We start from the raw sequence: 26,780 nt of genomic DNA on the forward strand, positions 1-26,780 counted from the left end.
AGAGAGAGAGAGAGATTAATTTTAAGTTCTGTAGTTGGATTTTACGGGGTTTCTCCTTAAATCTGCAACATTTTTTCTCTATAGTACTGAGTTTTGTAAAGTTCTAGTTCTCATTTGCTTCCGAGGATTTTGACTTCAGGCTTTGTTTATCATGATCAGCATGATGACGCATGTTGTGTTTCATGATTGATCAGGAAACCAACTTGTTATTATGTTTTGATCACAAACCAACATGGAAGTTCAGGGAACGCTGCTACATCCAGCGACATGGGTTAAATATAATTTGCCCACAGAATCTCAGTATCTGCAACATGGTATCTGCATCTTTGTTGACTTGTTCTTTATCCAATTCAAAATGTTATGATCCCACATGATATCAAATATATTTGCAGATATCATTTTGCAGTTGAAAATTAGAAATATAGGAAATATCAGATCTGGACTAGAGTTTCGTGCAAGGATAAAGATTCTTGTCGCCTCATAAGTCTTGATCTCTCCAGATAAAACTACCAAGACAACTCCTTACAACATAGTAGCATGAATGTATATGAACTCCTTTTGATCTCATTAAGCCTTGCTAATTACAAATCATACCAGGAAAATCATGCTACCAACAAATGAGTTTCCTAATTAGAATGGGGATAGCTTCCTCACAGTGTAATAGTTGGCAGGAAGAGGCACGGTTTGCCTCTTTCTTGAGTCAATACATTAGTTTTTGATAGTCCCAACTTCTAGATCTGGAACTTGTTTATAGGCTGAACTACATCCACATTGCTGATGGCTATGGTTCAGTCAAACTTCACAGAAGAATAGATCTTCCTAACAAACCAGAAGCATGCACAGAAGCCGATTGTCCCAGTCCAGAGAAAGAATGCAAAGGATACAATTAACATATACCCAAAATAGAGGATGGTAGAAACAAATTTTTCAATCCACAGCCTGAAGAGGGTATGCATTTTTGTTCAAGCTGACAATTGGGTCAATAACACTACAACCGGTTATTGTGTCATTTGATCGAGGTAGAAGGCTCTGAGTATATATGCATAGCTGTGAGTATCTGCATCACCATCTTTGACTTTGAATCTGCGAAGCTTCCTGTACTGTGTGTCCACTGAGACCAAAAAAAAGAAAAGAGAAAAAAAAGGATTAATTTCAGTTTACCCTGAGGTTTAGGGTTAACATCATTTCAGTCCTGATACTTTTAATTTTGAAAGTTTACCCCTAAAGTTTCTAATTTTCATAAATCAAGCCCAATTACTAAAATTCCGTCCGGTTTAGAGGTTAATTGCTATCATAAAATCTTAGAAAAAATGTCATAAAAAACGATTTATGTTGTTATATGACTATGTAATTAACCCTTTTAGTGAGTTATGAAGTCAAGATTAATGTCCAAATTAGACGGAATTTCAGTAATTAAACATAATTAATGAAAATTGAAAACTTTGGAAGGTAAAATTAAAAATATGAGGACTGAAATGATGTTAATATTAAACCACGTGGGGATAAACTGAATTTAATCCAAAAAAGAAATAACGAGGGGAACAGAATCCGGAGAAACCGAGGAGCTTGAGATTCTCTTAGGATGAATAGTCATAACTACGCCCGCGTATCAATAGCATGTTGCCGAAGTCCTCATGGATTAGTCTAACTTGACAGAGGAGTAGATCATCGTAACAAACCAGAAGCATGCATAGAAGCCGATTGTCCCAGTCAAGACAAAGAAGGCAAAGGATACCATTAACGTGTACCTGAAATAAAGGATGACAGAAGCGAACTTTTCAATCTCCAGTATGGTGAAGAAATAGAATATGGAGTATGCAAACATGTAGAGAGCAGAGGAGCCAGCAGTCAAGTATGGTCTCCACCACCAATGGTATTCTTCGCTGCGAAGTTGGAAGTAGCAGAGTAGAATTGCTATCTCACAACAAGTGACTAGAAGGATGACAAAGGATATAAAGAGGTAGCCGAAAGAGTAGTAGAAGAGGTCCATCCATATGCATGTCCAGATAAAGTAGAACTCCATGAACACTGGTCCAAACTGTATAATGCCTCCGATGAGCACAGACAATACCATCTTTGAGTTGTACCATGCTCGCACTGGAATCTGTCTTGCAATTTCATTGGTATTGACTGGATACTCAATTGTTTGCATTTTGAACCCCAAGTAACTGCCTACAAATACCAATGGTACTGATATTCCAAACCACAAGAGCAGCAGAGAAAACATTGTTCCAAACGGCATTGCAATAGAGGATCTCTCTCCCCAAATGAAGGTATTCAACATGAAGAAAGTCCCGGAAAATGTAGCAGGGAACATAAAGGCTGTCTTGAACGCAATATTCTTCCACTGCGTGCCTTTAAACATCTTGAACAAGCGCGCCGAGTAGTATCCCCCAAATAAGCCCATGAACATCCACAAAAGAACAATTGCTGTAATCAACCCACCTCTGTTTGAAGGTGAAAGGAAACCAAGCAAACCAAAGATGATTGCGGTGAGCATCATCCCAAAGAGTTGGACACCATTTCCAACACAAACACACAATAAAGTAGCATTATGGGGTGTCCTGAAAACATCACCATGGACTACTTTCCATCCTATTAGTTCCTGAGCCACATCTTGTGTCTCCAACTGATTGTAGATGTTGATATCCTTGTAAAGATTTCGCACCACAACCATGGCTACTACTCCAGAAAGAAGAAGCAGAGTCCACAATGAGTTGATCGAAGATAACAATTGGATTTGATTACCAGTACCACTGGAGAGGTACGAGTCCCATCGCGATTCCCACTCTACATCACTGGACTGAACAGATGGATGTATGCAAATAAGAAACTGAACAGCATTGAAGAGAATATGAACAAGACTACAGGCTGAGATATTAGGCTACCTCAAACAATACGTCATATGAGAAGACAACTTCTTTATCAGTATCAACCTCTTGTGGTAAGCCACTGATTAAAAGGTCAGAATTGCTTGTGCAGGTGAACAACTCAGTTTTCTCATTTTCCCACTTCTTGTACTCATGAGTAACACTGTTTACAATAGAACAAACAAAGAATTTATAGCTACTACTAGAACAGTATAAGAACACTAATAACAAAAAATGAAGATTTTTAGATTCAAGTTTTAACTAGATTCTGAACCTGTATGGTGTAATCTCAAAACCAACAATGCGGGAAAACTTAGTCACTGGATCCTCGTGGTACGTGACGGTGAATCTCAGGTGGTTGTAAATGAAATGTCTTTCCTCATTACCCTGTGCCAGTGATTTAGAGGATAACAAGAAGTAACAAAACATTTCTTCAAAATCAAATAACATGAGAAGATGAACAAGACTCACTTCATACGCATAGTTCTTCCGCCCAACTGGGAGTGCAGTTACTGGTATCTTTGATCTATTCCCATGCCACTCACTCGTGTCGAATGTAACTGCAGCAGGAAGATCATCAAGAATCCTGCAAAACCAAGACATAAAAAATTCAAAATGGGCAAATTATAATCAGTTAATGCTTTTGAAAAATATCAGTAACACTTTGCAATGTATATATACGAGAACATTACACTGATACTCACATATTATCAGAAACATTCTCGAAATACTCACATATTAACTACATATCCGTCATCAATTTTCTCCTTGAACTTTTTGGCAGAAGTAGCTTCTAGTTTCACACGGCATGCAACTTTGCAGTATTCTGTCTCTCTCATCTTAAGCTGATGCACATAACAGAACAGTTATCGACACGGTTAACTCTTAAAAACAAGTCACAAGCTTAGAAACCATGCATCTGGTTAGGAAGTGCACACCCACAGTATAGACTGAATTCTTGATGAGGTCACCTCGAAGAACTTCTCCAAGGCTTAAAGCACTGTTGATGATTACTGGGGGCTTGCAGTAACTAAGGGAATAGTAGTCATAGGGAAGCAGTGTCCATGTGGATGATAGCTTATTAACCTTCACTTCCATAGTATCTCCCTACAATAACATGCACCAATTCCATAACTCACATCATAACAAAACTGCGGTTGTGTACAAAAACATGAGTAGTACACTGATGATTTCCTCTGATTCTCAGAAACACAGAAGGGTTAAGCTTTTGAAACTAAGGAAAGAACCAGAACCATCATGGGGTTACCTTCTTAAAATCCTTGGCTACATCGCCATAGAAAGAGTGAGACCAAGGAAACAGTGAAAGTAGAAGGACAAAGAAGAAGAAGAGGCTGCCCATTGTTTTTCAACCTGAGAAGAACAAGTGAATCAGACTCGGATAGTCTGTGTAGTATACTATAAATCTGCATCCTTAATTGTTGACTTTGTTGCAGACGTGCGTACATGTGTGCTAAGGTGACAGGAACATGGGAAAACTAAAAAATAATGATTCTGAGAATATCACCCAGACGTCGTGGTTTCAGCATCACCCACAGAACACAGCTTGGGCTAAAAGAAGTCTGGGTCGAGTTTTTTTATTTTCTGTAATGGTGGGCCCCCTTGCCCGCTAAGCCCAGCCCACCTCGAACGGCCTAGACATACCCATGTTCCGCCTAGCCCACAGAAACTTTTATTACTGTTTTTTTCCATTTTTCCACTATATATTTTTCAGTGTACATGGTGGACCCTTGCCCGCTAGCCCTACCCAGGTGGCCACCGCCTAGCCACACCATTGTCCGCCTAGCCCATATAAATTATTATTATAATTATACCCGAACTTTGAAACTCATTTCAAATAAATACCACATCTTCATATTCTTTCAAATAAATACTCGAGTTATGCAAAATCCTACAAAGTTTTAATTCCTTTATACATTCCGTTAAACGAACCGTTAACTTGTCTACGTGGCATGTGTGACGTGTCAATTTCTTTTGACTGGACCTGTCAACAAGGGTATTTTAGACCACCAAAAAATTTAGTTTGCACGTTTTCATTCCCTCACTATCGCCCTTAACCTTAAATTGTCAGTCCTCTCCGTTGAGTTTGCACGTTTTCATTCCCTTAACCCTAAGGTCAACATTTTGGCCAACAAAACTATAATACAAAGGGACTCAAAATGAGAATCAACTTAATCATTAAAGAACTTGATTGCATGTAAACGAAGTCTTGTACGGAGCCAACTTGTTTACAACATTGAAAAAAATGCTCCAAAGCCTAATCTCTACTACATCGAAGTCTGAAAACTTGAAAGCATAATAATTGAAACTGAAAAGTTCAATCAACCAAAATAACCAAAACCAAATGCAAAGACAAATTAGATGATCAGATGATGCCAAGGTGATTCATCATGACTTCGAAGTCTGGAGATTACATTCATATCAAAGTAATATAGGTTCATAATTATGCCTTCTTTGGTGGTCTTCCTCTTTTCCTAGCATTAGATGTACAAGCCGTCGATGCTTGGCTTGCCTGTTCAATGACATTAATTGCATAGATATTCAGTTAAGTTCAAATACAAAACTAGTCAGTAATTTTAGCAGTTTAATATAAGAAAGGAATACCTGAGTAGAGGGTGTTGATGATTTTCTACCAACATTACGTTGCAGAGGTGCATGAGTAGTGGATGGTGTTAGTGGAGTTGGTCTTGTAGAAGATGAGGAAAATGGTACAGCTCCTCTTGCAGATGTAGATGTAGATATTGAAGTAGTTATTGGTTGTAGCTAAAAATACAAAGCATTACAAACTTCATAAGAAAAAACCAAGTACGTACATATATGCATGCATTGATAGATTCATTTTAAAATTTTTCTTGGTTCACAATACTTGATAGGACATATGACACCAGCAGGCAACAATTAAAATCATAATTTTCAGCTAAATTAAAGGTGAAATTCAGCACAACTAATAACTTACTGTAGCAGCTGCACTGATTTGTGGATTTTTTTCTTGGCCTTCCTCTTGGTTTTGGGGCAGGCTTTTGTTTTGGAGGAAGATGTCGATGACATGATCTTTGATTGTGTCCTATTTTACAAAGCGTCAAACAATATTTATAAGGCTTAACTTGAACAACAACTAAAAAGTTAATCTGCAATGATAATACAAGTTGTTACCTGGTTGACCACAATGTCCACAAGTCATGACTGCTCCAGTCTTTCCAAGCGTAGTTCTTGTTGAATTGTCTTCCTTCTCGAAAGGATCTTTTATCCGTACTTTCCTTGGCCTTCCTGGTTGCCTAGTATAAGAAGGTGGAACTGGAGCTGGATAATCTGTTCTTGGCCACATCATCTCACCATTAATTGGGTTGATAAGGTTGTTATAAGCCTTGAAATAAGTCTCTGTTAACAACATTTTATCAACAAAGGTGTCTATTGACATTCCACCCATGTAGTGTATTGAAGCGATTGCATGCTTGCAAGGAATACCTCCTAATTGCCATTTCCTGCACTCACACATTGATTGCTCCAAGTTAACAACAAATTGTTCACCTGGACCCTTCACTTGATATTTAGGTCCTCCTGACCATTCAACTGTCAACGCACCAGCTAGCACTTTTCTATGCTCAATCTTTTTGAATACTTTAGGACACACTTTGTGAGGCCATTTCTTCATCTTATCCCTCCTTGTATCAAAAGACACCTGATCAACTCAAGCATAGTGATAATTGGTTTATCTCTAGCTGGAAGGATAGTCTTGTTAAGGGACTCACACATATTGTTCATTAGCATGTCACACTTAACATAAGTTCGAAAGTGTGATTTTGACCAATACTCTGCTGGGAACTTAACCAACCAATCAAATGCAGCTTTGCTCAAGACCTTGAGTTCATCCATGTGTTTTTTAAACCAAGGCTGTGTAGTAGACTTTGCAGCTGCCCACAGTTTGTCTTTTAGCACTTTCCCTCGAAACTTTGATCTAAAGTTTGTATAAAGATGCCTTGTACAGAAGCGATGCTCAGTATTGGGAAGTACATCATTAAACGCACCAGGAAGTCCTTTCTGTTTGTCTGAAATGAAAGTCCAACCATATTGGTTTACAATGTTCAAATCATGCACCAATAGCTCAAGAAACCATGTCCAGGAATCCCTTGATTCCAACTCTACTACTGCATATCCTATGACCCATGTTTCATTATTAGCATCAATGCCACAAGCAGTTAGTAATTGTCCTCCATAAACTCCTTTCAAATGGCAACCATCTAACCCAACCAAACATCTACAACCTTCTTTGAACCCTTTCTTACAAGCTTCCAAACATATGTACAACCTTTTGAACTTTGGATAGCCATCAACGAAGTCACATTGCATTTTAGTTGTAGTGCCAGGATTAGTCCTCTTCAACTCTTCACAATAATCCCAAAGCCTATCATATTGCTTTTTCAGGGTTCCTTCTATTTCATCGATTGCTTGTCTTTTCGCTCTATATGCTTTCATGTTAGAAATCCCAACAGTCCACTCATCAGAGGCAGCATCTACTATTGCTTTTACAGGCATATTTGGATCTGATTGTAGTCTCTTTCTGAACTTTTTTGCTAACCAATCTGCTGTACAAGTGCGATTATTATAAACCCTTAAACAAGAATACTCTCCAACATATTTTTTGACCTGCAATGTATAATCATTAGAAGCTCTCTTTCCAGCATAAATTAGCCAAGGGCAGAATTCGCCTTTGCATAAAACCTTCAGCTTAAATTCCTCATTTCTCTTCCATCTCATCTCATAACCGTGCAACATTGCATACTCTCGAATGGCTGCTCTGAAAACATGACAATCACTAAATAACATCCCTAACTCAAACTGAGGGTCCTTCATATCAGTTTCAGGGTTAAACTTTGGCTCCCTTTTTCCCCCAGAATTATTTTCATCATCAGAGTCATGGATGCTTCTTAGTTCCTCATTTGAAAGATGGTCTTCTTCCTCTTCTACATCTTTCAATTGAAAATTATTCATTACCATATCCTAACTTTCAGGTTCCATGCTATGACTAAAATTATTTGTAATATTTGCATCACTCCCCCACAAGTAGTTTCACCATCATTAGCACATGCATTGACATGAGCACTTCCACCATCTTTGCCACTAGCTTGAACATCAATACCACTTGTTATGCCATCACTATAACCAACCTCTTCATAATCATCATCCCCACTGTAATCACTATCAACAAAATCAGCTTCAGGATGATAATCTCCCTCTAAATTTTCGTTGTCATTGTCATCCTTCTCATTAGCTAGTTCAGCATGCATTAAATCACAAGCATTGTCATCTTCATCTAAGTGATCTAATCCTAACTCCTCAGTCACAATATTTTTTCTATTTCTAACTCCCACATTAGAACTTTTACTAAGGTCTATTCCAAAGTCATTGAGATCCCACCCTAAGTTAGTAACATCACAAGGAGCAGAGTCTAGTATATGCTCCAAGTACACTTCAATTATCCTCACATCTGGCACAAAAGCCACCATATCAAGAACATCATCATCCCTTTTTAACAGAGTCATGGCAGCTCCAATTCCCGTCCCGGGCAACTTATACCAATAATTTATTATGCCATGATGACCTAATTCTTTTGCCATTGCAATAATCTCACACATAGACATATTATCCTTGTCACAATAGTCAAAGTGAGCAATATGTCCATTTACATAGCTCAGCGGTAGCATATCGCCATTGTGATACATTCTAATCGTGAATTTATCCGGATCAACTGCAACATTGAAAGCATAACTCAATTCTCTAATTCTTTAAGTAGTATAGAAAGTGTAGATTATATTGTTATAAATATATATCCATCACGCCATAACACAAACTTAGTAGCAATATAAACAAGTCCTCATGGTTTTTTAATAAATGAACAATCCCAGAGAGAGAATTGAAAACTCACCATAACTTTGTTCATCAAAATATCCAGTCCTCAATGCCCAAGCCATCAAATCAACAAAGTCAAGCACAATACCTTCGCAGCAAAGAGAGATTCAAGGAAGTATTCTTCGATCCCTACCTTGATCCTCACTTTACAAACACAATTTCAAAAACTGAAAAGAACGTTTCCCATTGCACGTACGCGTGAATTGTAACAAGAACGGCAAAGAAAACGTGCAAACTAAATGGAAAGGGCTGACAGTTTAGGGTTAAGGGTTTAGCGGGAATAAATTTTTGGGTGGTCTAAAATACCCTTGCTGACAGGTCCAGTCAGTAAGAATTGACACATCACACATGTCACGTAGACAAGTTAACGGTTCGTTTAACGGAATATATAACGGAATTGAAACTTTGTAGGATTTTGCATAGCTCGAGTATTTATTTGAAAGAATATGAAGATGGGGTATTTATTTGAAATGAGCTTTAAAGTTCGGGTATTTTTTTGTAGTTTACCCTTTTCTTTTTTACCATATAAGATTTTTAACCCATATAATTTTCCGTCATTGATGTTGAGCTCTAAGATTCCGACGACGACGACGGCGGACATATCCAGTGAGAGAGAGAGAGAGAGAGAGAGAGAGAGTAGAGAGTTAATTTTAAGTTTTGCAGTTGGATTTTACAGGGCTTCTCCTCAAATCTACATCATTTTTTCTCTATAGTGCTGGGTTTTGTAAAGTTTTAGTTCTCATTTGCTTTCGAGGATTTTGATTTCTGGCTTTGTTTATCATGATCAGCTTGATGACGCATTTAATGTCGTGTTTCATGAGGGCATCTCCAACAATGCCCCCAAAACTCATACCCATAGTCAAAACTCAAAAGATTTTGTCTCCAACCATTGAAACCCATACCCATATATGGGTTCCTACTAACCAATTGACCCATTTTGGGTCGGAAGCTAAGGAGGAAACCCATAACTGAAAGGCAGGACCCTGGCGTTGTGCAAGCACGTGAAGCAACTGGAAAGACAAGTGGATCCCCCACTTGCAATTGCAGTATTGTTGTGGGCTTCAACAATAACAAAATGACGGCTCAGATTGTGAGTTTTTGGAAACCAAAGGCTTAGATTAATTCATACTTAAATAGAAAAATTGATGTATAATTATTAAACTTTTAATCTGACGACCCTAAATATTTGATGGATTAAATTAAATGGTTAATATTATATGAGTATGAGTATGAGTTTTAATGGTTGAAGATGAAATATGAGTATGAATAGTAATAGGTATGGGTGACTCAAAATATAGGTATAGGTATGGGTATAGAAAGAATTGTTGGAGATGCCTGATTGATCAGGAAACCAACTTGTTACTATGTTTTGATCACAAACCAACATGGAAGTTGCAAAAACCATTTCCTGAATTATTGTGAAACCCTAGCCTGCATGTTCTAAACCAAAGAAAATTTATTTACAAACGAAATGTTGCAGGTGAGTTCCATTTCCAAATTGCAAGCTGGTAATTATTTTGGTTACTAAACTAAGACACATCATTATTGACACAACTCCAATAGCAATAACCTTTTCAGCTATTTAAAAAGGTTGCTGCTATTATGCAGTGGACTATATATGATCATTTCCTCTAATTCTCAATGACACAAAAGGATTGTGCTTTTGAGAATAAATGCAAAGTAGTGAGTTACCTTGTTCTTAAACTCCCCAGCTACATCCTCATAGGAAGAGTGAGACCGAGGAACAAGTGAAAGTAGAAGTACAAAGAAGCTAGGAGAGGCTGCCCATTCTTCTTCTACTTGAGAAGAACAAATGAATCAGACTCCGATAGTGATCCAAGCATGGGAAATAAAAAATAATGACTTTGAGAATCTCAGTATCTGCAACATGGTATCTGCATCTTTGTTGACTTGTTCTTTATCCAATTCAAAATGTTATGATCCCATATGATAAGGCATCAAATATATTTGCATATCATTTTGCAGTTGAAAATTAGAAATATAGGAAGTATCAGATCTGGACTAGAGTTTCGTGCAAGGATAAAGATTCTTGTCGACTCATTAGTCTTGATATCTCCAAATAAAACTACCAAGACAACTCCTTACAACATAGTAGCATGAATGTATTTGAACTCCTTTTGATCTCATTAAGCCTTGCTAATTACAAATCATACCTGGAAAATCATGCAACCAACAAATGAGTTTCCTAATCAGAATGGGGATAGCTTCCTCATAGTGTAATAGTTGGCAGGAAGAGGCACGGTTTGCCTCTTTCTTGAGTCAATACATTAGTTTTGATAGTCCCAACTTCTCGATCTGGAACTTGTTTATAGGCTGAACTACATCCACATTGCTGATGGCTATGGTTTAGTCAAACTTCACAGAAGAATAGATCTTCCTAACAAACCAGAAGCACGCACAGAAGCCGATTGTCCCAGTCAAGAGAAAGAATGCAAAGGATACAATTAACATGTACCCAAAATACAGGACGGTAGAAACAAATTTTTCAATCCACAGCCTGGTGAGGAAATAGTATATGGAGTAAGTAAACATGTGCAGAGCAGAGGAGCCGGCGGTCAAGTATGCTCTCCACCACCAATTATAATCTTCACTGCGAAGTTGGAAGTAGCAGAGAAGAATTGCTATCTCACAAGTAGTGACTAGAAGGATGATAAAGATTATGAAGAGGAATCCAAAAGAAGAGTAGAACTGGTCTAGCCATATAGATGTCAAGATAGAGAAGAATTCTGTCGACACTACTGCAAATAGTAGAAAGCCTCCACCGAGCACAGGCAAGACCCACTTGTACCATGCTAGTTTGGGAATCTGTCTTCGAATTTCATTAGTTTTTACTGGATCCTCAATTGCTGGCCTTTTGAACCCAAAGTAACTGCCTACAAAAACCAATGGCACTGATATTCCAAACCACATGAGCCCCAGGGAAAACATAGTCCCAAATGGAACTGCACCACAAGATTTCTCCCTCCAAATCAAGGCATTCAACATGAAGATAATTCCAAAACATATGGCTGGGAACATGAAGACTGTTAGTAAGGCAATCTTTTCCCATTCTGTGCCTTTGAAGATCTTGTACAATCGCGCTGAGGAGTACCCTGCAAATATGCCCATGAATATCCACAAAAGAGCCATTGGGATGTTCAACTCACCTTGGCTTGAAGGTGAAAGAAAACCCAGCAATGCAAATATCATCGTGATGAGTGTCATTCCAAAGAGTTGGATACCATTCCCAACACAAACACACAATATATTAGCGTTGTGGGGTGACCTGAAGACATCTCCATGCACTAATTTCCATCCTGTTTCAAATTCCCTAGACTCATCTTTAGTGTCCAACTGATTGTAGTTGGTAATATCCTTGTAGAGAGTTCTCATCACCATCATGGCTACCACTCCAGAAAGGAAGATCACAAATATTAATGAATTGATCAAAGAAAACCAATGAACTGGATCATCACCCATGTAGTGGTATGTGTCCCAACGCGATCCCCACTTGACTTCAGTAGACTGCAACAGATGGAAATATGGAGATAAGAAACTGAACAAAAGGATTAAGCTAAGAAAGGAATACAGAACTAAAGAAGACAGCTGAGAAAGGAGGCTACCTCAAAGAATACATCATATGTGAATACAACTTCTCTATCAGCATCAACCTCTTGTAGGGCATTGCCATCTCTGAAGACTGTATTGTTGGCTGGTGTGCATGTGAGCAGCTTAGTTTTCTCACCTTTCCAGTCCTTGTACTCGTGAGCAATACTGTTTGCAATAGCCAAGGGAGAAGAGAGAACCTTGAAATGAGAGGACATACTAATGATACAAATGCATAGAGCTACTACTACACATTGATAACACACAACCAAGATTGGCAGATTGATTAAATTGACAACTAGAATACTAGATACTGAACACTAGAAACAAAACCTGTAAGGCGTAACCTCAAAACCGACAATGTGAGCATAATCAGTCCCTGGATCTTCATGATACTTGACTTTAAAGCTCAGGTGGTTGTGAATGAATTGTCTTCCTTCATTGCTCTATGCCAGTGAATTAGGATTGTTAACAAGAAGCAATAAGAATTCTTCAGGAACAAGAACGAGGGAAGAGTGAAGAAAACTCACTCCAGCATAATATGCCTTCAACCCAACCTGGAATCCAGGCACATATATGTTTGATTGACCTCTTCCATCTGGAACATCAATCATTTTGCGTACAACTGCAACAGGAAGATCATCAAGAATCCTGCAAAGAAATCACAAAAAAGTCAAGGAGCTAACACTATAAACGCCCTTACAATTTTGCAATGCAATTAGTACAGATATTAACAAAAGATCAGAAACAATTACATATATCATCCGCGAGTAAAATATTCACTAAATAGTAAATACTAACATGTTAATTTGATATTCATCATCGATTTTCTCCTTGAAACTTTTGGCAGAAGCCTCATCCAGTTTCACTCGGCATACAACTTTGCAATATTCTGCCTCCTTCATCTTAAACTGATCCACAAAATCCCAACAGTGGATAAAACAGTCAACAGATTGCAAAATCAGCATTGATCAAGTTCCCAAACATATCTTACTCACATTATAGACTGAATTCTTGATGAGGTCACCTCGAAGAGCTTGTCCAAGGCTTAATGAACTGTTGATAATTACTGGTGGCTTGCAGTGTCTGAGGGAATAGTAGTCATATGGAAGCTGTGTCTTGGCTGATGAAAGCTTATTAACCTTAACTTCAAGTATATCTCCCTACAATTCAAAATCACCATCAATTTTACACTTCATGTCTAATCACAACACAACTTACATTGTACTCAAAACCAAATAATTCACACAACGCCAAATGGGGTTAAAATTTGTTAAGGTCATTGATTTTCTTACAATGGCTTTCTACAATGCACAAAAGGATCAAGCTTTCTAAACTATCACCGAGACGCAGAATGAGTATACATGTGTTACCTTGTTCTTGTAATCCGGAGGTGCAGCACCATGGAGTGAGTGAGAGGAAGGCACAAGTGAGAAGAGAAGGAGAAAGAAGACAAGGGTATGCATTTTTGTTCAAGCTGACAACCGGGTCAATGACACTACAACTGGTTATTGTGTCATTTGATTGAGGTAGAAGGCTCTGAGTATAAATGCATAGCTGTGAGTATCTGCATCACCATCTTTGACTTTGAATCTGCGAAGCTTCCTGTGCTGTGTGTCCACTGAGACCAAAAAAAAAAGGGAACAGAATCTGGAGAAACAGAGGAGCTTGAGATTCTCTTAGGATGAAAAGTCATAACTACCCCCGCGTATCCGACTTTTACAGATAAGTTCCGGCGGTCCGGCTGTTTCACGCCCTCCGGCCATACCAGCGCGTACCTGGTGCCATGTAGGTTACATGTTTTGTTTGGTTTTTAGGATTAAATTGTGGAAAGTTTTTCTCCAAATTGTGTTCTATAACAAATTTTCCTTCAGTTTTTTGCTTTATGCCAACAGATTCATACCAAAAATGTCTCATTCTAGATCATAAGAATATCGAACAGTTTGCCTCTCTCTGGAGTAGTACATTAGTTTTTTATAGTCCCAGTCCCAACTTCTTTTTATTTTATTTTTTTATGACATGGAGCCCGAAAGCAAGGACAAGAAACCTAAAACGCAACTAGTCTAGGCTTGGAAGAGCCGGAAGAATAAGCTTTCAGGAGAGAACATCATTAGGAGGGGAGCTAAAGAATCTGCATCCAGGCTCATAACCATGACCAATGCTTGCTGGTAAGTCAGCCACTGAATTACTTTCTCTGTAAACATGGATAAGGGACACATTCCAATTCCTACTAAGAAACTCCTGGCAATTTGCTATAAGACTGTAGAGAGGATGAAGGTGATCAATAGCAGAAAGAACCAATTTGACTGCAACAAGAGAATCTACTTCAACTTCCAAAGAGTTGCAACCATGCTGCTATGCCATCTCCATTCCTTTCAAAAGTCCCCAAAGTTCAGCTTCAAGAACTTGTCCAATACCTAACTGAGAAACCATTCAACCATTCACCCCTATCAATACAACATGTCAATAGCATGTTGCCGAAGTCCTCATGGATTAGTCAAACTTGACAGAGGAGTAGATCTTCCTAACAAACCAGAAGCATGCATAGAAGCCGATTGTCCCAGTCAACACAAAGAAGGCAAAGGATCCCATTAACGTGTACCCGAAATAAAGGATGGCAGAAGCTGATTTTTCAATGTCCAGTTTGGTGAAGAAATAGAATATGGAGTATGCAAACATGTAAAGAGCAGAGGAGCCAGCAGTCAAGTATGGTCTCCACCACCAATGGTAATCTTCGCTGCGAAGTTGGAAGTAGCAGAGTAGAATTGCTATCTCACAACAAGTGACTAGAAGGATGGCAAAGGATATGAGGAGGAAGCCGAAAGAGTAGAAGAACTGGTCCATCCATATGCATGTCCAGATAAAGAAGAACTCAATGAACACTGGTCCGAACTGTAGAATGCCTCCGATGAGCACAGACAATACCATCTTTGAGTTGTACCATGCTCGCACTGGAATCTGTCTTGCAATTTCATTGGTATTGACTGGATCCTCAATTGTTTGCATTTTGAACCCCAAGTAACTGCCTACAAATACCAATGGTACTGATATTCCAAACCACAAGAGCAGCAGAGAAAACATTGTCCCAAACGACACTGCAATAGAGGATTTCTCCCCCCAAATGAAGGTATTCAACATGAAGAAAGTCCCGAAAAATGTAGCGGGGAACATAAAGGCTGTCTTGAATGCAATCTTCTTCCACTGCGTGCCTTTAAACATCTTGTACAAGCGTGCCGAGGAGTACCCCCCAAATAAGCCCATGAACATCCACAAAAGAACCATTGCTGTAATCAGCCCTCCTTTGTTTGAAGGTGAAAGGAAACCAAGCAATGCAGGAGCTATCGTGAAGAGCACAGTACCAAAAACTTGGACACCATTCGCAACAAAAACACACAAAATATTAGCATTGGCAGGTGGCCTGAAGACATCTCCATGGATCAGTTTCCATCCTGTTTCTTCAACTTGTGTCTCCAACTGATTGTAGTTGGTAATATCCTTGTAAAGAGTTCTCATCACAACCATGGCTACCACACCAGACAGGAAGAGCACAATTATCAGTGAATTGACCATGGAAGACCAATGCATTGGATCATCACCCTGGTAGAGGTATGCGTCCCAACGCGATTCCCACTTGATATTACTGGACTGAACAGGTGGGAAATATGCATGTAAGAAACTGAACAGAAGGAAAACAAAAAAGACAAGCTGAGAAAGGATGCTAGTGCTACCTCAAAAGATACATCATATGTGAAAACAACTTCTTCATTAGTATGAATCTCTTGTATGCTATAGCGGCCTCCAATGTAAAAATTGGCGCTCCGCTGGCATGTGGTAAGCTTAGTCTTCTCACCATTCCACTCCTTGTACTTGTGATTGACACTGTTACAATTGCCAAGGAAAAGCAGTAAAGCACAGATATTGAAATAGGGAGGCTGTACTGATGACACAATGCTAGATAACAGACAATGAAGAATTATAGATTAAAGATAAAACGAGACCATAGCTAGATACTGAACCTGTACGGCGTGACCTTAAAACCGACAATGTGAGCATAATCAGTGTCTGGATCTTCATGATAAATGACTTTAAAACGCAGGTGGTTGTAAATGAAATGTCTTTCTTCTTTATCCTGTGCCAGTAAGACGAAATGTTCTTAAGAAGCACCAATTAAGAATGTTCTGCAAGAAAAAAAATAACAGGGGTAGAATGAAGACACTCACTCTAACATAATGTCCCTTCATCCCAACCACGAACCCTTGCCTATATATCTTTAATGCATGCACATAAATTGGAACTGCAACAGGGAGATCATCAAGAATCCTACAAATCAATTACAAAATGACATGTCAAAATGAACAAACTGCATTTCTGTTCAATACCTTTAAAAAAAGGCACTAAAGCTTTGCAATGCAATGAACTTATATTGAATACATCCAGCTAGAAGCTCAAACGACAAAGACATATAGCACCATTAGTCACCAAGCATTAGAAACTCACATGTTAACTTTATATTCACCATCAATCTTTTCCTTAAACTTCTTCGCAGAATTAGCATCAAGTTCTACACGGCAGGCAACTTTGCAATACTCGTCCTCTCTCATCTTGAACTAAAAGAGTGACAGCAGTTAACGGATTCATTAAAATAAGCAAAAGGGGCATCAAGCTTCCAATTTCCTGAATTCCTGTTACAAATAGGAGAGGCACACTCACAGAATAGACCGAGTTCTTGATGCGGTCACCTCGAAGAGCTTGTCCAAGGCTTAATGAACTGTTGATAATTACAGGAGGCTTGCAGTATTTGAGAAAATAGTAGTCATACGAAAGCTGTGATCTGATTGATGAAAGCTTATTAACCATTACTTCAACTGTATCTCCCTACAAATTACACACATAAAAGTTCAATACCACCAATTGGAAGTTCGATTCACACCCAGATTCAGTAGTCTAACTACACAGAAGGACTCAACTTTTCTGCATTACCATTGAGACCCAGTGTTTCAAAGTTACCTTCTTCTTAAGATCTGGGGGTAGGGCGCCATAGAATGAGTGAGACCAAGGCAGGAGTGAGAGGAGAAGAATCAAGACGAAGATGAAGCTGCTACCCATCATCCTTGTTCAGCTTGAGATTGCAGTGAATCAGACTCGGATGACCAAAGGACAAGTCATTAAGTCTTGTCTCTTGAGTCCCATCGGACGACGACTTTGACATTTCAGACATCCATTATTCCATTTGGACTTGGATTAGTTGGATTCGATTGCAAGTTGGATTCAAAGACTTTGTTTATAGCCATTGGTTATACTACAACTATGTGGCAGCTTCAAAATGCCATGCAGATCCTAGCATTCACAGAATGCCTTGGATGATTTCACAATAAATAAGTTGACTCTGAAGAATGTTAAACTCCAAACTGAAACTTTAATGATATACCTAGCATAAGACACTGAAATTCATATGTCCGAAATATAGATTACGAGTCCAAGTAAATTAGGCGTTGCGCAATCTAGGTTAAAAGAATCTCATCCCGCTGGAGCAAGTGCCCCCAAACACAGCAAGTACTTAGTAGCATGACATTAACCTCATTTTGAATCTCTCATATTCAATATGCAATAATCTAACAGCACACCTAGAAAATCCTCCCTACCTGTCCCTAACAAGACAGTTGGATACTCCTAAGCTAGAAAATGAAATTTTCCTCGGGCAATCTGACAATGAGTGCTGATACTCAAGGCTTTGCACAAGAAATCACATGTGACTTGAACTTCTCGAGCTCTTCCAAAACCTCTTCTTCAGGCCTGTAGATCAAATCACTCATGCGCCATATCTGCATAGAAATTTGCCAGTTTCAGAAATCATTTCCCATATTTCAATGAACACATCATCCCTACTTGGCTAGCAATCAAGCTCTATAAGGATATATTTTAACAACCTGTCTTTTCCATCCTTAAATGCTTTGAAAAGCAATTTGTATAAGTGTTGATCTCATTTCTTAAATATGTCTTTCTTAACAAATAATCTTATCACTTGGAAAAAGAATTTTAATGAGAATAAGAATCTGATACCTGCAATGTACCCCCTCCACCAGTAGTATCACAGTCATCAGACACACTAACAACAGTCCATGGGTCAGATGCATTCCAATGAAAATCAACAACTTTGTCCCTGCATAAAATGTGAAATACAGCAAAGCATGTGAGGACAACTAGATGACTGAACAAATACCTTACTATTTATCAATGTTAGAATAAATGAAGTCATCGAACCTGTGTCCAGCATGCTGGAAAAACAATCCAGGAGGAGAAGTTGAGTTCTTGGAAGTTCGCTCCTTTTTACTGACCTGCAATGTGTTATATATGTATATCAGATGTCTGGTGCAGTGATGGGAAAGGGGGGAAGGCAACAATCACCCTCCATAAGAAGACTGATATATTATTTGAACAGTTCATTATGTCAACAATTACATTGAAGCAAATGACATGAAATCACCAATATGAACTTTAATTCAAACAATTTTTCTGAAGCCAACTTGTTTATGTCAAAACGAAACATCCATACCTTCTCATAATCCCAAATGTTTAACAGACCATCCTCTGCAGAACTTCCAAAGACGGATGATTTGTCTGGAGACCACTGAAAGAGAAATGTGATTCAATAACAGACACATCTGCAGTTCTCATACTAGATGTACTTCCTTACAAAAAAAGTAGAAAATTTTAAAGCTGAACAATAAAAAACCACGAAGCACATTACTACCTGGACACAAAGAACAGCAGCTGTATGACCCACAAACTTATAAATAGGTGCCCCAACTCCACCAGAAGTGAGATTCCGCCGATCAAACATGCGAACAGAATGATCTGCTGACCTGTTAAGGTAATCATGCCAACACAGATGCAGTAAGTAACTATTATCTTCCTATCTGTGCAAACAACAAAGCACAATAAAAGTTCAAGATATTGGCAATGCATGGAAACCAATGGAAACATGACATCAGATCATACCCTGTTAGGATAAGGTTATCATCATGGGGATTCCAATCAACACAGTGAAGATCGCCATCGTGCGCTTTTTCAACCTGCAAGTCAGAAACAAGGGACACAAAGGTGTAAGTAAATAACGGCGAAAGGTTCTTCTCAGAAGAAAAGAGCAGAATCCAAGTTTAAGGATCAGAACTAAATGTAGCAAGATCAAAGAAAAAGGTGCACAAAGTATGGGATGAAATGATGCAATCAAACAGATTTTACAAGAGACACCCATACTCTAATTATCTTTAAATACATACAAAACCAGAAAACATCCCCATATAAACTCCTACAGACTTTAATAACAAAAATCTCATAGAGACTGTAATTATTATAATGATGATTAAGGAGTATTCTTCAAAGAACAAAAAGGGCACATCAAGATATAACAGTCATTAGCAGGAACTTTCTACAACACGTATGCCAGTCTATTCACACCCTTGGTACGAATACAATACATTACCAAGCCATAGGACAATCAGAAGATAGATAAAAGTAAGCATGAGATAGAACCCAAGCCATACAATACATTACCTTAACAGCAGGGCTAGAACCCACACGTGCATCCCATAGTATAAGGCAAGAATCGTCACCAACACTACAGAACTCCTGTGAGCTTTAGTAGAGAAGTAGCATCGTTAGGGGAAAGGCCAATAATTACAGAAATCGCAGCTGATATGGTGAACAATAACATGGGTGTTTCTTTAATTTACTAGTTTGATTAAATCTACTGCAATATGAAGGAAATCTGACTAGGTAAATGAGGAAGCATGAAGTCGATCTTTAGCAAAAACTAGCACAACTCATTCTGTTGAAACTCAAGCAAAATCCAACTACAGCCAACAAAATACCTAGTTGGGCAAAATGCCACATCTTCCACTGTATCCTCATGGCCCTGGTAGACACCTCTTGGTGCAACAGAAGGACCATCAGCGATCTTTTCATTACCACCCTCAGGCTTAATAATTGATCCACCAGATCCTGGAGACTTGGTTGCTGCTGGATCTGTGGTAGATGCTGCTATATGGTCCTGAATACTCCACAGAACCACTGTTTTGTCCTTACCTGCGAGCAAAATGTTTTACATTTAAAACAAAGGACCATCATGACCTATAAAGCTAAGCAAAATAATAACAATAATATATAAGGTAGCCCACCTCCAGAGAGCACATAGGGTTCAGTTGGACACATTGCAAGAGCAAATTCTGCATTATCTTGATGTCCAGTCAAAATCTGAACAATAAAAAAGTCAAGATTTGATTAAGGATAACTAGTAGTGAGTAAAGGTGAAAGAAATGTGGCTACTTTTTAATCAGAGAATTGACCAAAGAGGAAGTCATGGGAAAAGAAACCAGGGGAGCCATTCCACACCATGCATCTTTTTTCTTTCAAACATGCCATTCAGCATAATAAGCTGTGTCTTATGAATTCTGAGAGTAAATATATCATCACTTTTGTCAAGAATACTGAAATCTTATTGACATTAATTAGTAACTCTTCAGTTCCCTCTCCTAAACAAATGCGCAAAACTTATTTATCAAATTTGCATACTCCAAACTAGGGAAAAAAAAAAATACTAAGTTACTCAATGAGGTGCAGAATTCCAGAGCAAACCATGTGAACCTATAGAGTTGTGATGACTCTTGTGATTATCAATGCTGGATGTAATGCAAACTCAATTCCTTCACCTCATTAGCACATACAAACTTCCAAAATTTTCTTTGAATCTTTCCCTAAGAAATTATTAACTGAAATTCAGAAAAAAAGAGTCGTGGGAGCAAAAATTTACCAAATCCGGACGTGAGTTTGTAGCCCCATTGACAGCATGACGGTTAGGTTGAGCTTCAACATCCCAAATAAGGACCTGAATTTTGGCAAAATTCCAAAACTAGTTAAACTTCAAATTCAAGTATCAATAAAACCTAGACAACAAACTCATAACATTTAAAAATGCAAACTAAAGAACGCATAACACTTACATCAGGACTATCAGTATGTGTTGCCACTATCTGAGTGTTCTGCGGAAGCTCTCTAATTCTGTTTACCTGCCAAAATCATACGAAAAGATTACTACAACAAGTTTAGAGCCAAAACAAGAGCAAGAAAGAATCCAAAACCATAGTCCAACACAGTACGAGAAACATTTAAAGTCTCAAATGGCCAGTATTTGTCACACCAATCGATTCTCCCCAAAAGGAAAATAAAAATAAAAATACACAACAGATCTCATTTTCATGTAAAATCATACCTCCCCAGGATGTATGATGGTCTTGTACTTCTTCACAAACGGCGAGCGCGCTTCCTCATTGAACTGTAAAAGTTAAAAGCCATCTATTAACGACTCTACCAGCCGGATACTCTACTCTACTCTACTCTACATACAAAAGTACAAAACTCAAAAACAAAATCACACAAACCTGAGAAATGTGCTCTGCAGCCGCAACTCTGCGTTTGACAACCTCGCAATTCGCAATAACCAGAGTATTCGGAACCGTGCCATCAGTCTGCCAAACAAACACTAGTCAATAATCAAACTAAACAGTCTCTAACTAAAGATCTTCAGTACAAATCGACTAACTAATCCACCAAATCACACTAAAAAGTCAACTACACGGTCAAGCATCATTTCCAAGTCCAAAAAAAAAAAACCTAAAAATTAAAAAGCTTACCTGCTCAGAGAGATAGAGCCGCTGGCGATTCTTGTAGGTAGCTTGCTCCAGCTGCGGGCCCCACCTGCAACACAAACCCTAAAAAATTCCAAAAAAGAAAAAAAAAAACCTAGAAATCGAAACCCTAGAATTGAGTACTACACTGTACCGGCAAGAGAGGGAAGGCCAGACGAGGTTGTGGTTGGCGAGCCAGTCGTAGAGGACGGGGACGAGAGACTTCCACTGAGTGTACTTCTCGTCGACGCTGTGCTGCTGCTGCTGTTGCTGTTGCTGCTGGGCCTTCTTCGTTTTCGAAGCCGAGTGGGCCTCGGTCTTGTCCTCCTTGGGCTTGGGCTTGCGGCCCCGCGTCTCCTTCTTCTTCGCCGGAGGTTGCTGCGACGGAGTTTCCATGGCGGTGATGCGACGGAGTTGAAAGGCGCTGGGTGGTTCGGACCCTAGAACTAGCGTGAGTGTGTACTACCGCTACTTTCTCTCTCTCACTCTCTGAGAGTGTGTCTGTATCGAGGAGACTCTGATGCGGTGTTCAGGTCCCCACGCTCCTTTAATGTCACTGATGCACACGCGTCACCTTTTTTCAGCGCTTACTTTTTATAAATCTTTTTCATTCACCTAACCCAGATGCTACAAGCACTTAGCCGTGGCCTGATTTTACTTAATCTTCTCTAATCCGGAAGATTAGCCGGAACAGTGAACAGAGGATAGAGTTGTGCCGGTTATTTGGCATGATTGAATCTTGAGTACATTTTGAGTCGAGGTGATGATATGAAGTAAATTGAAGCCGGCCATCTGACTAGATGAAAGAATCCTCATCAGGCCACTACTAAGGCTTATTGATGTCTATCAGTTCTTTTCATTGAAGGAAAGAGGCGATTCAGATTCGAATTTCTTCAATGAAATAGGCATCACCTCGCACATTTAGAATTGCGAAATGAAAGAGAAGATATATGGCAACACCAACTGCCTTGCCATACCAACTGCCTTATTTTCGAGTCTCGAGCGCTGGGGTATGATGCAACTGTAGCCAGTGCTTGACACTGAACTTGTTATCCCATGCTCATGCCCGGAAACACAAAGAAAACACACCCAGGCAATGCTATATGCCTATATCAACCGTGTGATAACATAAGGTGACAGACCAGTCTATTGAAATTTGTCTCATTTAAGATACCACAAGTTTACTAAAGATGTCAACAATAATATCCATCATGTAAATCTAGTTTTGCTTAACAAAATTTCATCAGATCAAAGTCTTAGACATAAACACCCGAAGCAAGCAGCAAGAACAAGGATCCAAAACCCTGCACAAAAAGATAAGAGTTGGACTGTTAGAAAACTGTGAATAAATAAGCGAATCAAGTATAGTTTCGATAGAAAATAGAGTACTCCAAATAAAACGCACCAAGAAGAGAGAGGCCACAGTTCCCGTAGTAAGCTCCTTAGCAAGACTGCGGGTTTTCCTGGACGAGGTTGCTTCATAGCTGCAATAGATATTAACTATTAATACAAAACCTGACAAATGCGTTCACAGAAAGAAAGAAAGCAGATGTTACATGAGCAGCTTGCAACAACACTACACGTCTACACCATGCAAAACCTCAATCAGTCAAGATAATACATGAGAACTCACAACTGCAAGGAATTGTTACAGGCAGCTGTTCATCACGTAACTAATTTCAAAACATTCGCAAAAACAATTTTAACCTAAAGTGTGTTAATGATTCTACTCCTGAACCAACAAATTGAAGCACCATATAACATACAATTGATTATAAGGCGATGTCTACAATTCCTGTCAAGCCTTTATCTGCTCTCTATTCTACACTGATCAATAACAAAACACCGCTTTCTTAAGCTTTTAAATATGATACTTCATCAAACTGGCACAAGCATTGAGAAAACGATACGACATAGACCAAACAAACCTCTAACTCCCACACTAAACAACCTGATAACATATATTTCTAAAGCCTTAGACTAACCCTGTGATTAGAAGCAACAAACTTTCTGCATTGGTTTTAAATTGGTTCAGTAACTTCTGCAATTGGTTAAATTACTCATCATAGTTCTTAATTTTCCGATCCAAAATTCACAAATATAAATGAGAATTTCATCGTCAATTGACTGAAACAAGAGCAAGATCTAGATCTGTGAATGGCGGATCGGACTCACATGAAGAAGGAAGCGGTGAAGAGGAGGCCGAGGGAGAGCATGACGACGGCTAGGGTTGGGTACCACGCGTCCGGCACGGGACTGGTGATGGGCTTCGGAGCCTGGAAAAGCATCGGAAACACATTACAATCAGAATAAGCGAAAACGAAGAAGAAGAAGCGAAATTGATTCTGGAGAGGTCTGGGCTTACCATTGAAGAAGAAGAAAAGTCGTCGAGGCTCTCTCTGGTCTTGGATCGCACAGAGTGAAGAGGACTCGGGAAAGCTCGGTGTGTATTTGGTGGCTTGTTATGACTGTGGTCTGTGGTTCAGTCTATCACCACCGTTCGTTTTAAATTCCTCTGAACGACGTGCCGTTTTGATAGTTTTACCTACATTTTTTTATTCTTACTTTTATGTTTATTTTTTATCTAATAAAATTTTGTTTTTTAAGAGATCGTACTTCCTTCCGGTAAATGCAATCTTATAAGGTACATTATGATGTTATTTGTTAACGGTCCCTTTCCATTGAGGGATCCCTATTTTTGGCCACTTTTTAGGGATAGGGCATTATACCACTTCCTAATTGAATTTGTACATCTCCACTGTTCATATCTTAGGTCTATATGAGTAGATCACCTCTACAAAATTTCATATGATTTGGTGATCGTTAAGGCTTTCAAAAGTTTGATTTAGTTTTAATAATCTTGAACGGTCTAGCTTATGTCAAACTAAAACCGTTGAAGGTCATAAAAACTAAATTGAACTTTTGAAAGCATTAACGATCACCAAATCATATAAAATTTTATAGAGGTGATCTACTCATATAGACCTAAGATATGAACGGTGGAGATGTAAAATTATAATTGGGAAGTTGGTGTAATGCCCTATCCCTATAAATGACTTAAAATAGGGATCCCTCATCGGAAGGGCCCTGTATTTGTTAATATGTAAGGTAACTTATATTGAGCAAATAAAACTCCAAATTCTGACCAACTTAATGTGTTCTAGGATAACATGAAAAACGTCTACATCAAGTGATCAAACTGGCTTAGGTGATATGTCGCATTAGTCAGTTCATGTGGTTTTTCGATTATGTAAGCATTTTGGATGAAAGATGATAGGTGTAACTATGGTAGTCTTAGGGCTAGTTTGGTATTGCTATGACATTAAAAAAAAATGATGTTGTTGTATTGCGAAAATAATCAACGTAAATTAAAACAGTTTTGTGTTTGGTAAATATTAGTTTTAAAACTGTTGTCAAAACATTAAAAATCATTAACTCAACGAAAAGATTGCATTTTTATCTTAAATCTCTTACATTTTACAGTGACACAGAGAGGGAGAGAGTTCAATATTGAAAGTCATTAACTCAATGAAAAAATTACACTTTTATTTTGAATCTCTTACATTTTACAATGACACATAGAGGGAGAGAGTTCAACATTGAAAGTCATTAACTCAACAAAAAGATTGCATTTTTATCTTGATCTCTTACATTTTACAGTGACACAGAGAGGGAGAGAGTTCAACATTGAAAGTCATCAACTCAACAAAAAGATTGCATTTTTATCTTGAATCTCTTACATTTTACAGTGACACAGAGAGGGATAGAATTCAACATTAAAAATCATTAATTCAACAAAAAATTACATCTTTATCTTGAATCTCTTACATTTTACAGTGACACAGAGAACTCAATAGTAAAAAGAGAGAAATTAGCTTACCTGGGTTGTGTTGTTGTGCTTGTGTGTGTGTGTGAGAGAGAGAGAGAGAGGGGGACAGAGTCACCGAGTACAACCCTAAACCCTCTATATAATTCTTTCTTCTAATTTTTTTTTTTTTTGGCCAACTTATGCTTCTTCATTATTAGCGCGCTAATCAAACTTGATTAACAAAGCTTGGAGATCGCCATTTGGCACTCAAACCTGTGAACCTCCAGCCAATAAGGACTGTGAGTGTAGGGCTTTTTGGGTATTGCATAATATGAAACAATAGTCAAAGGATTTAAAAGCCTCAAGCGTCGTTGGCAATCTGTACACTATAATTATAAAAGGAGACAAGTATATTGACTATATGTAAAGTAAAGTAACTTTCATGTTGTTTCTAAAAGCTGTTGCTAGTGATATGTAATTTAAAAAAAAAAAAAAAAATCTTTCATTTACCAAACACTATAAAATCTAAAAGTTCGGATAAAAACTGATTTTTTAAAAAGCGAAATTATACCAAACTAGACCTTACTTTGCATATAGTCAATATACTTGTCTCCTTTTATAATTATAGTGTACAAATTGCCAACGTCGCTTGGGGCTTTTAAATCCTTTGACTATTGTTTCATATTATGCAATACCCAAAAAGCCCTACACTCATAGTCCTTATTGGCTGGAGGTTCATAGGTTTGAGTGCCAAATGGTGATTTCCAAGCTTTGTTAATCAAGTTTGATTAGCGCGCTAATAATGAATAAGTAGAAGTTGGACCAAAAAAAAATTAAGAAGAAAGAATTATATAGAGGGTTTAGGGGTTGTGCTCGGTGACTCTGCCT

The 26,780-nt window shown here is 38.4% G+C and overlaps 6 protein-coding genes across 6 annotated transcripts; all 6 read right to left on the minus strand.

Moving 5' to 3' along the window:
• Positions 1-1,639: 1,639 nt before the first annotated feature.
• Positions 1,640-4,230, minus strand: LOC101300290 (transmembrane 9 superfamily member 4-like). The gene is made up of 7 exons (XM_004288897.1): positions 4,138-4,230; positions 3,813-3,977; positions 3,606-3,715; positions 3,342-3,456; positions 3,145-3,257; positions 2,889-3,033; positions 1,640-2,803 (listed from the first exon to the last, which is right to left on the minus strand). Exons 1-7 carry the CDS (start codon positions 4,228-4,230, stop codon positions 1,640-1,642), a joined length of 1,905 nt encoding a protein of 634 aa, XP_004288945.1.
• Positions 4,231-5,331: 1,101 nt separating this feature from the next.
• On the minus strand, positions 5,332-8,608 carry LOC101300572. Its single transcript, XM_004288898.1, has 6 exons — positions 7,960-8,608; positions 6,568-7,855; positions 6,073-6,370; positions 5,845-5,952; positions 5,493-5,651; positions 5,332-5,400 (listed from the first exon to the last, which is right to left on the minus strand). The coding sequence occupies exons 1-6, from the start codon at positions 8,606-8,608 to the stop codon at positions 5,332-5,334; spliced, it is 2,571 nt and encodes an 856-aa protein (XP_004288946.1).
• Positions 8,609-11,162: 2,554 nt separating this feature from the next.
• On the minus strand, positions 11,163-13,867 carry LOC101300859 (transmembrane 9 superfamily member 4-like). The gene is made up of 7 exons (XM_004288899.1): positions 13,775-13,867; positions 13,400-13,564; positions 13,203-13,312; positions 12,932-13,052; positions 12,735-12,847; positions 12,419-12,569; positions 11,163-12,320 (listed from the first exon to the last, which is right to left on the minus strand). The coding sequence occupies exons 1-7, from the start codon at positions 13,865-13,867 to the stop codon at positions 11,163-11,165; spliced, it is 1,911 nt and encodes a 636-aa protein (XP_004288947.1).
• Positions 13,868-14,377: 510 nt separating this feature from the next.
• On the minus strand, positions 14,378-17,507 carry LOC101301144 (transmembrane 9 superfamily member 4-like). Its single transcript, XM_004288900.1, has 7 exons — positions 17,409-17,507; positions 17,112-17,276; positions 16,899-17,008; positions 16,622-16,721; positions 16,418-16,530; positions 16,130-16,280; positions 14,378-16,046 (listed from the first exon to the last, which is right to left on the minus strand). The coding sequence occupies exons 1-7, from the start codon at positions 17,505-17,507 to the stop codon at positions 14,895-14,897; spliced, it is 1,890 nt and encodes a 629-aa protein (XP_004288948.1). The 3' UTR covers positions 14,378-14,894.
• A 366-nt stretch (positions 17,508-17,873) lies between these two features.
• LOC101298641 (WD-40 repeat-containing protein MSI4-like) lies at positions 17,874-22,670 on the minus strand. The gene is made up of 15 exons (XM_004287513.1): positions 22,239-22,670; positions 22,091-22,154; positions 21,839-21,925; positions 21,670-21,732; positions 21,401-21,466; positions 21,211-21,285; positions 20,579-20,654; positions 20,273-20,486; positions 19,956-20,037; positions 19,401-19,474; positions 19,153-19,264; positions 18,955-19,029; positions 18,663-18,736; positions 18,462-18,561; positions 17,874-18,223 (listed from the first exon to the last, which is right to left on the minus strand). The coding sequence occupies exons 1-15, from the start codon at positions 22,478-22,480 to the stop codon at positions 18,125-18,127; spliced, it is 1,503 nt and encodes a 500-aa protein (XP_004287561.1). The 5' UTR covers positions 22,481-22,670; the 3' UTR covers positions 17,874-18,124.
• Positions 22,671-23,211: 541 nt separating this feature from the next.
• LOC101298929 (transmembrane protein 258-like) lies at positions 23,212-24,557 on the minus strand. Its single transcript, XM_004287514.1, has 4 exons — positions 24,450-24,557; positions 24,260-24,360; positions 23,490-23,568; positions 23,212-23,388 (listed from the first exon to the last, which is right to left on the minus strand). The coding sequence occupies exons 1-4, from the start codon at positions 24,450-24,452 to the stop codon at positions 23,341-23,343; spliced, it is 231 nt and encodes a 76-aa protein (XP_004287562.1). The 5' UTR covers positions 24,453-24,557; the 3' UTR covers positions 23,212-23,340.
• Between the last annotated feature and the right edge of the window lie 2,223 nt (positions 24,558-26,780).

The sequence above is a fragment of the Fragaria vesca genome, linkage group LG1 (assembly GCF_000184155.1).
Source record: "Fragaria vesca subsp. vesca linkage group LG1, FraVesHawaii_1.0, whole genome shotgun sequence".
NCBI classification, from domain to species: domain Eukaryota; kingdom Viridiplantae; phylum Streptophyta; class Magnoliopsida; order Rosales; family Rosaceae; genus Fragaria; species Fragaria vesca.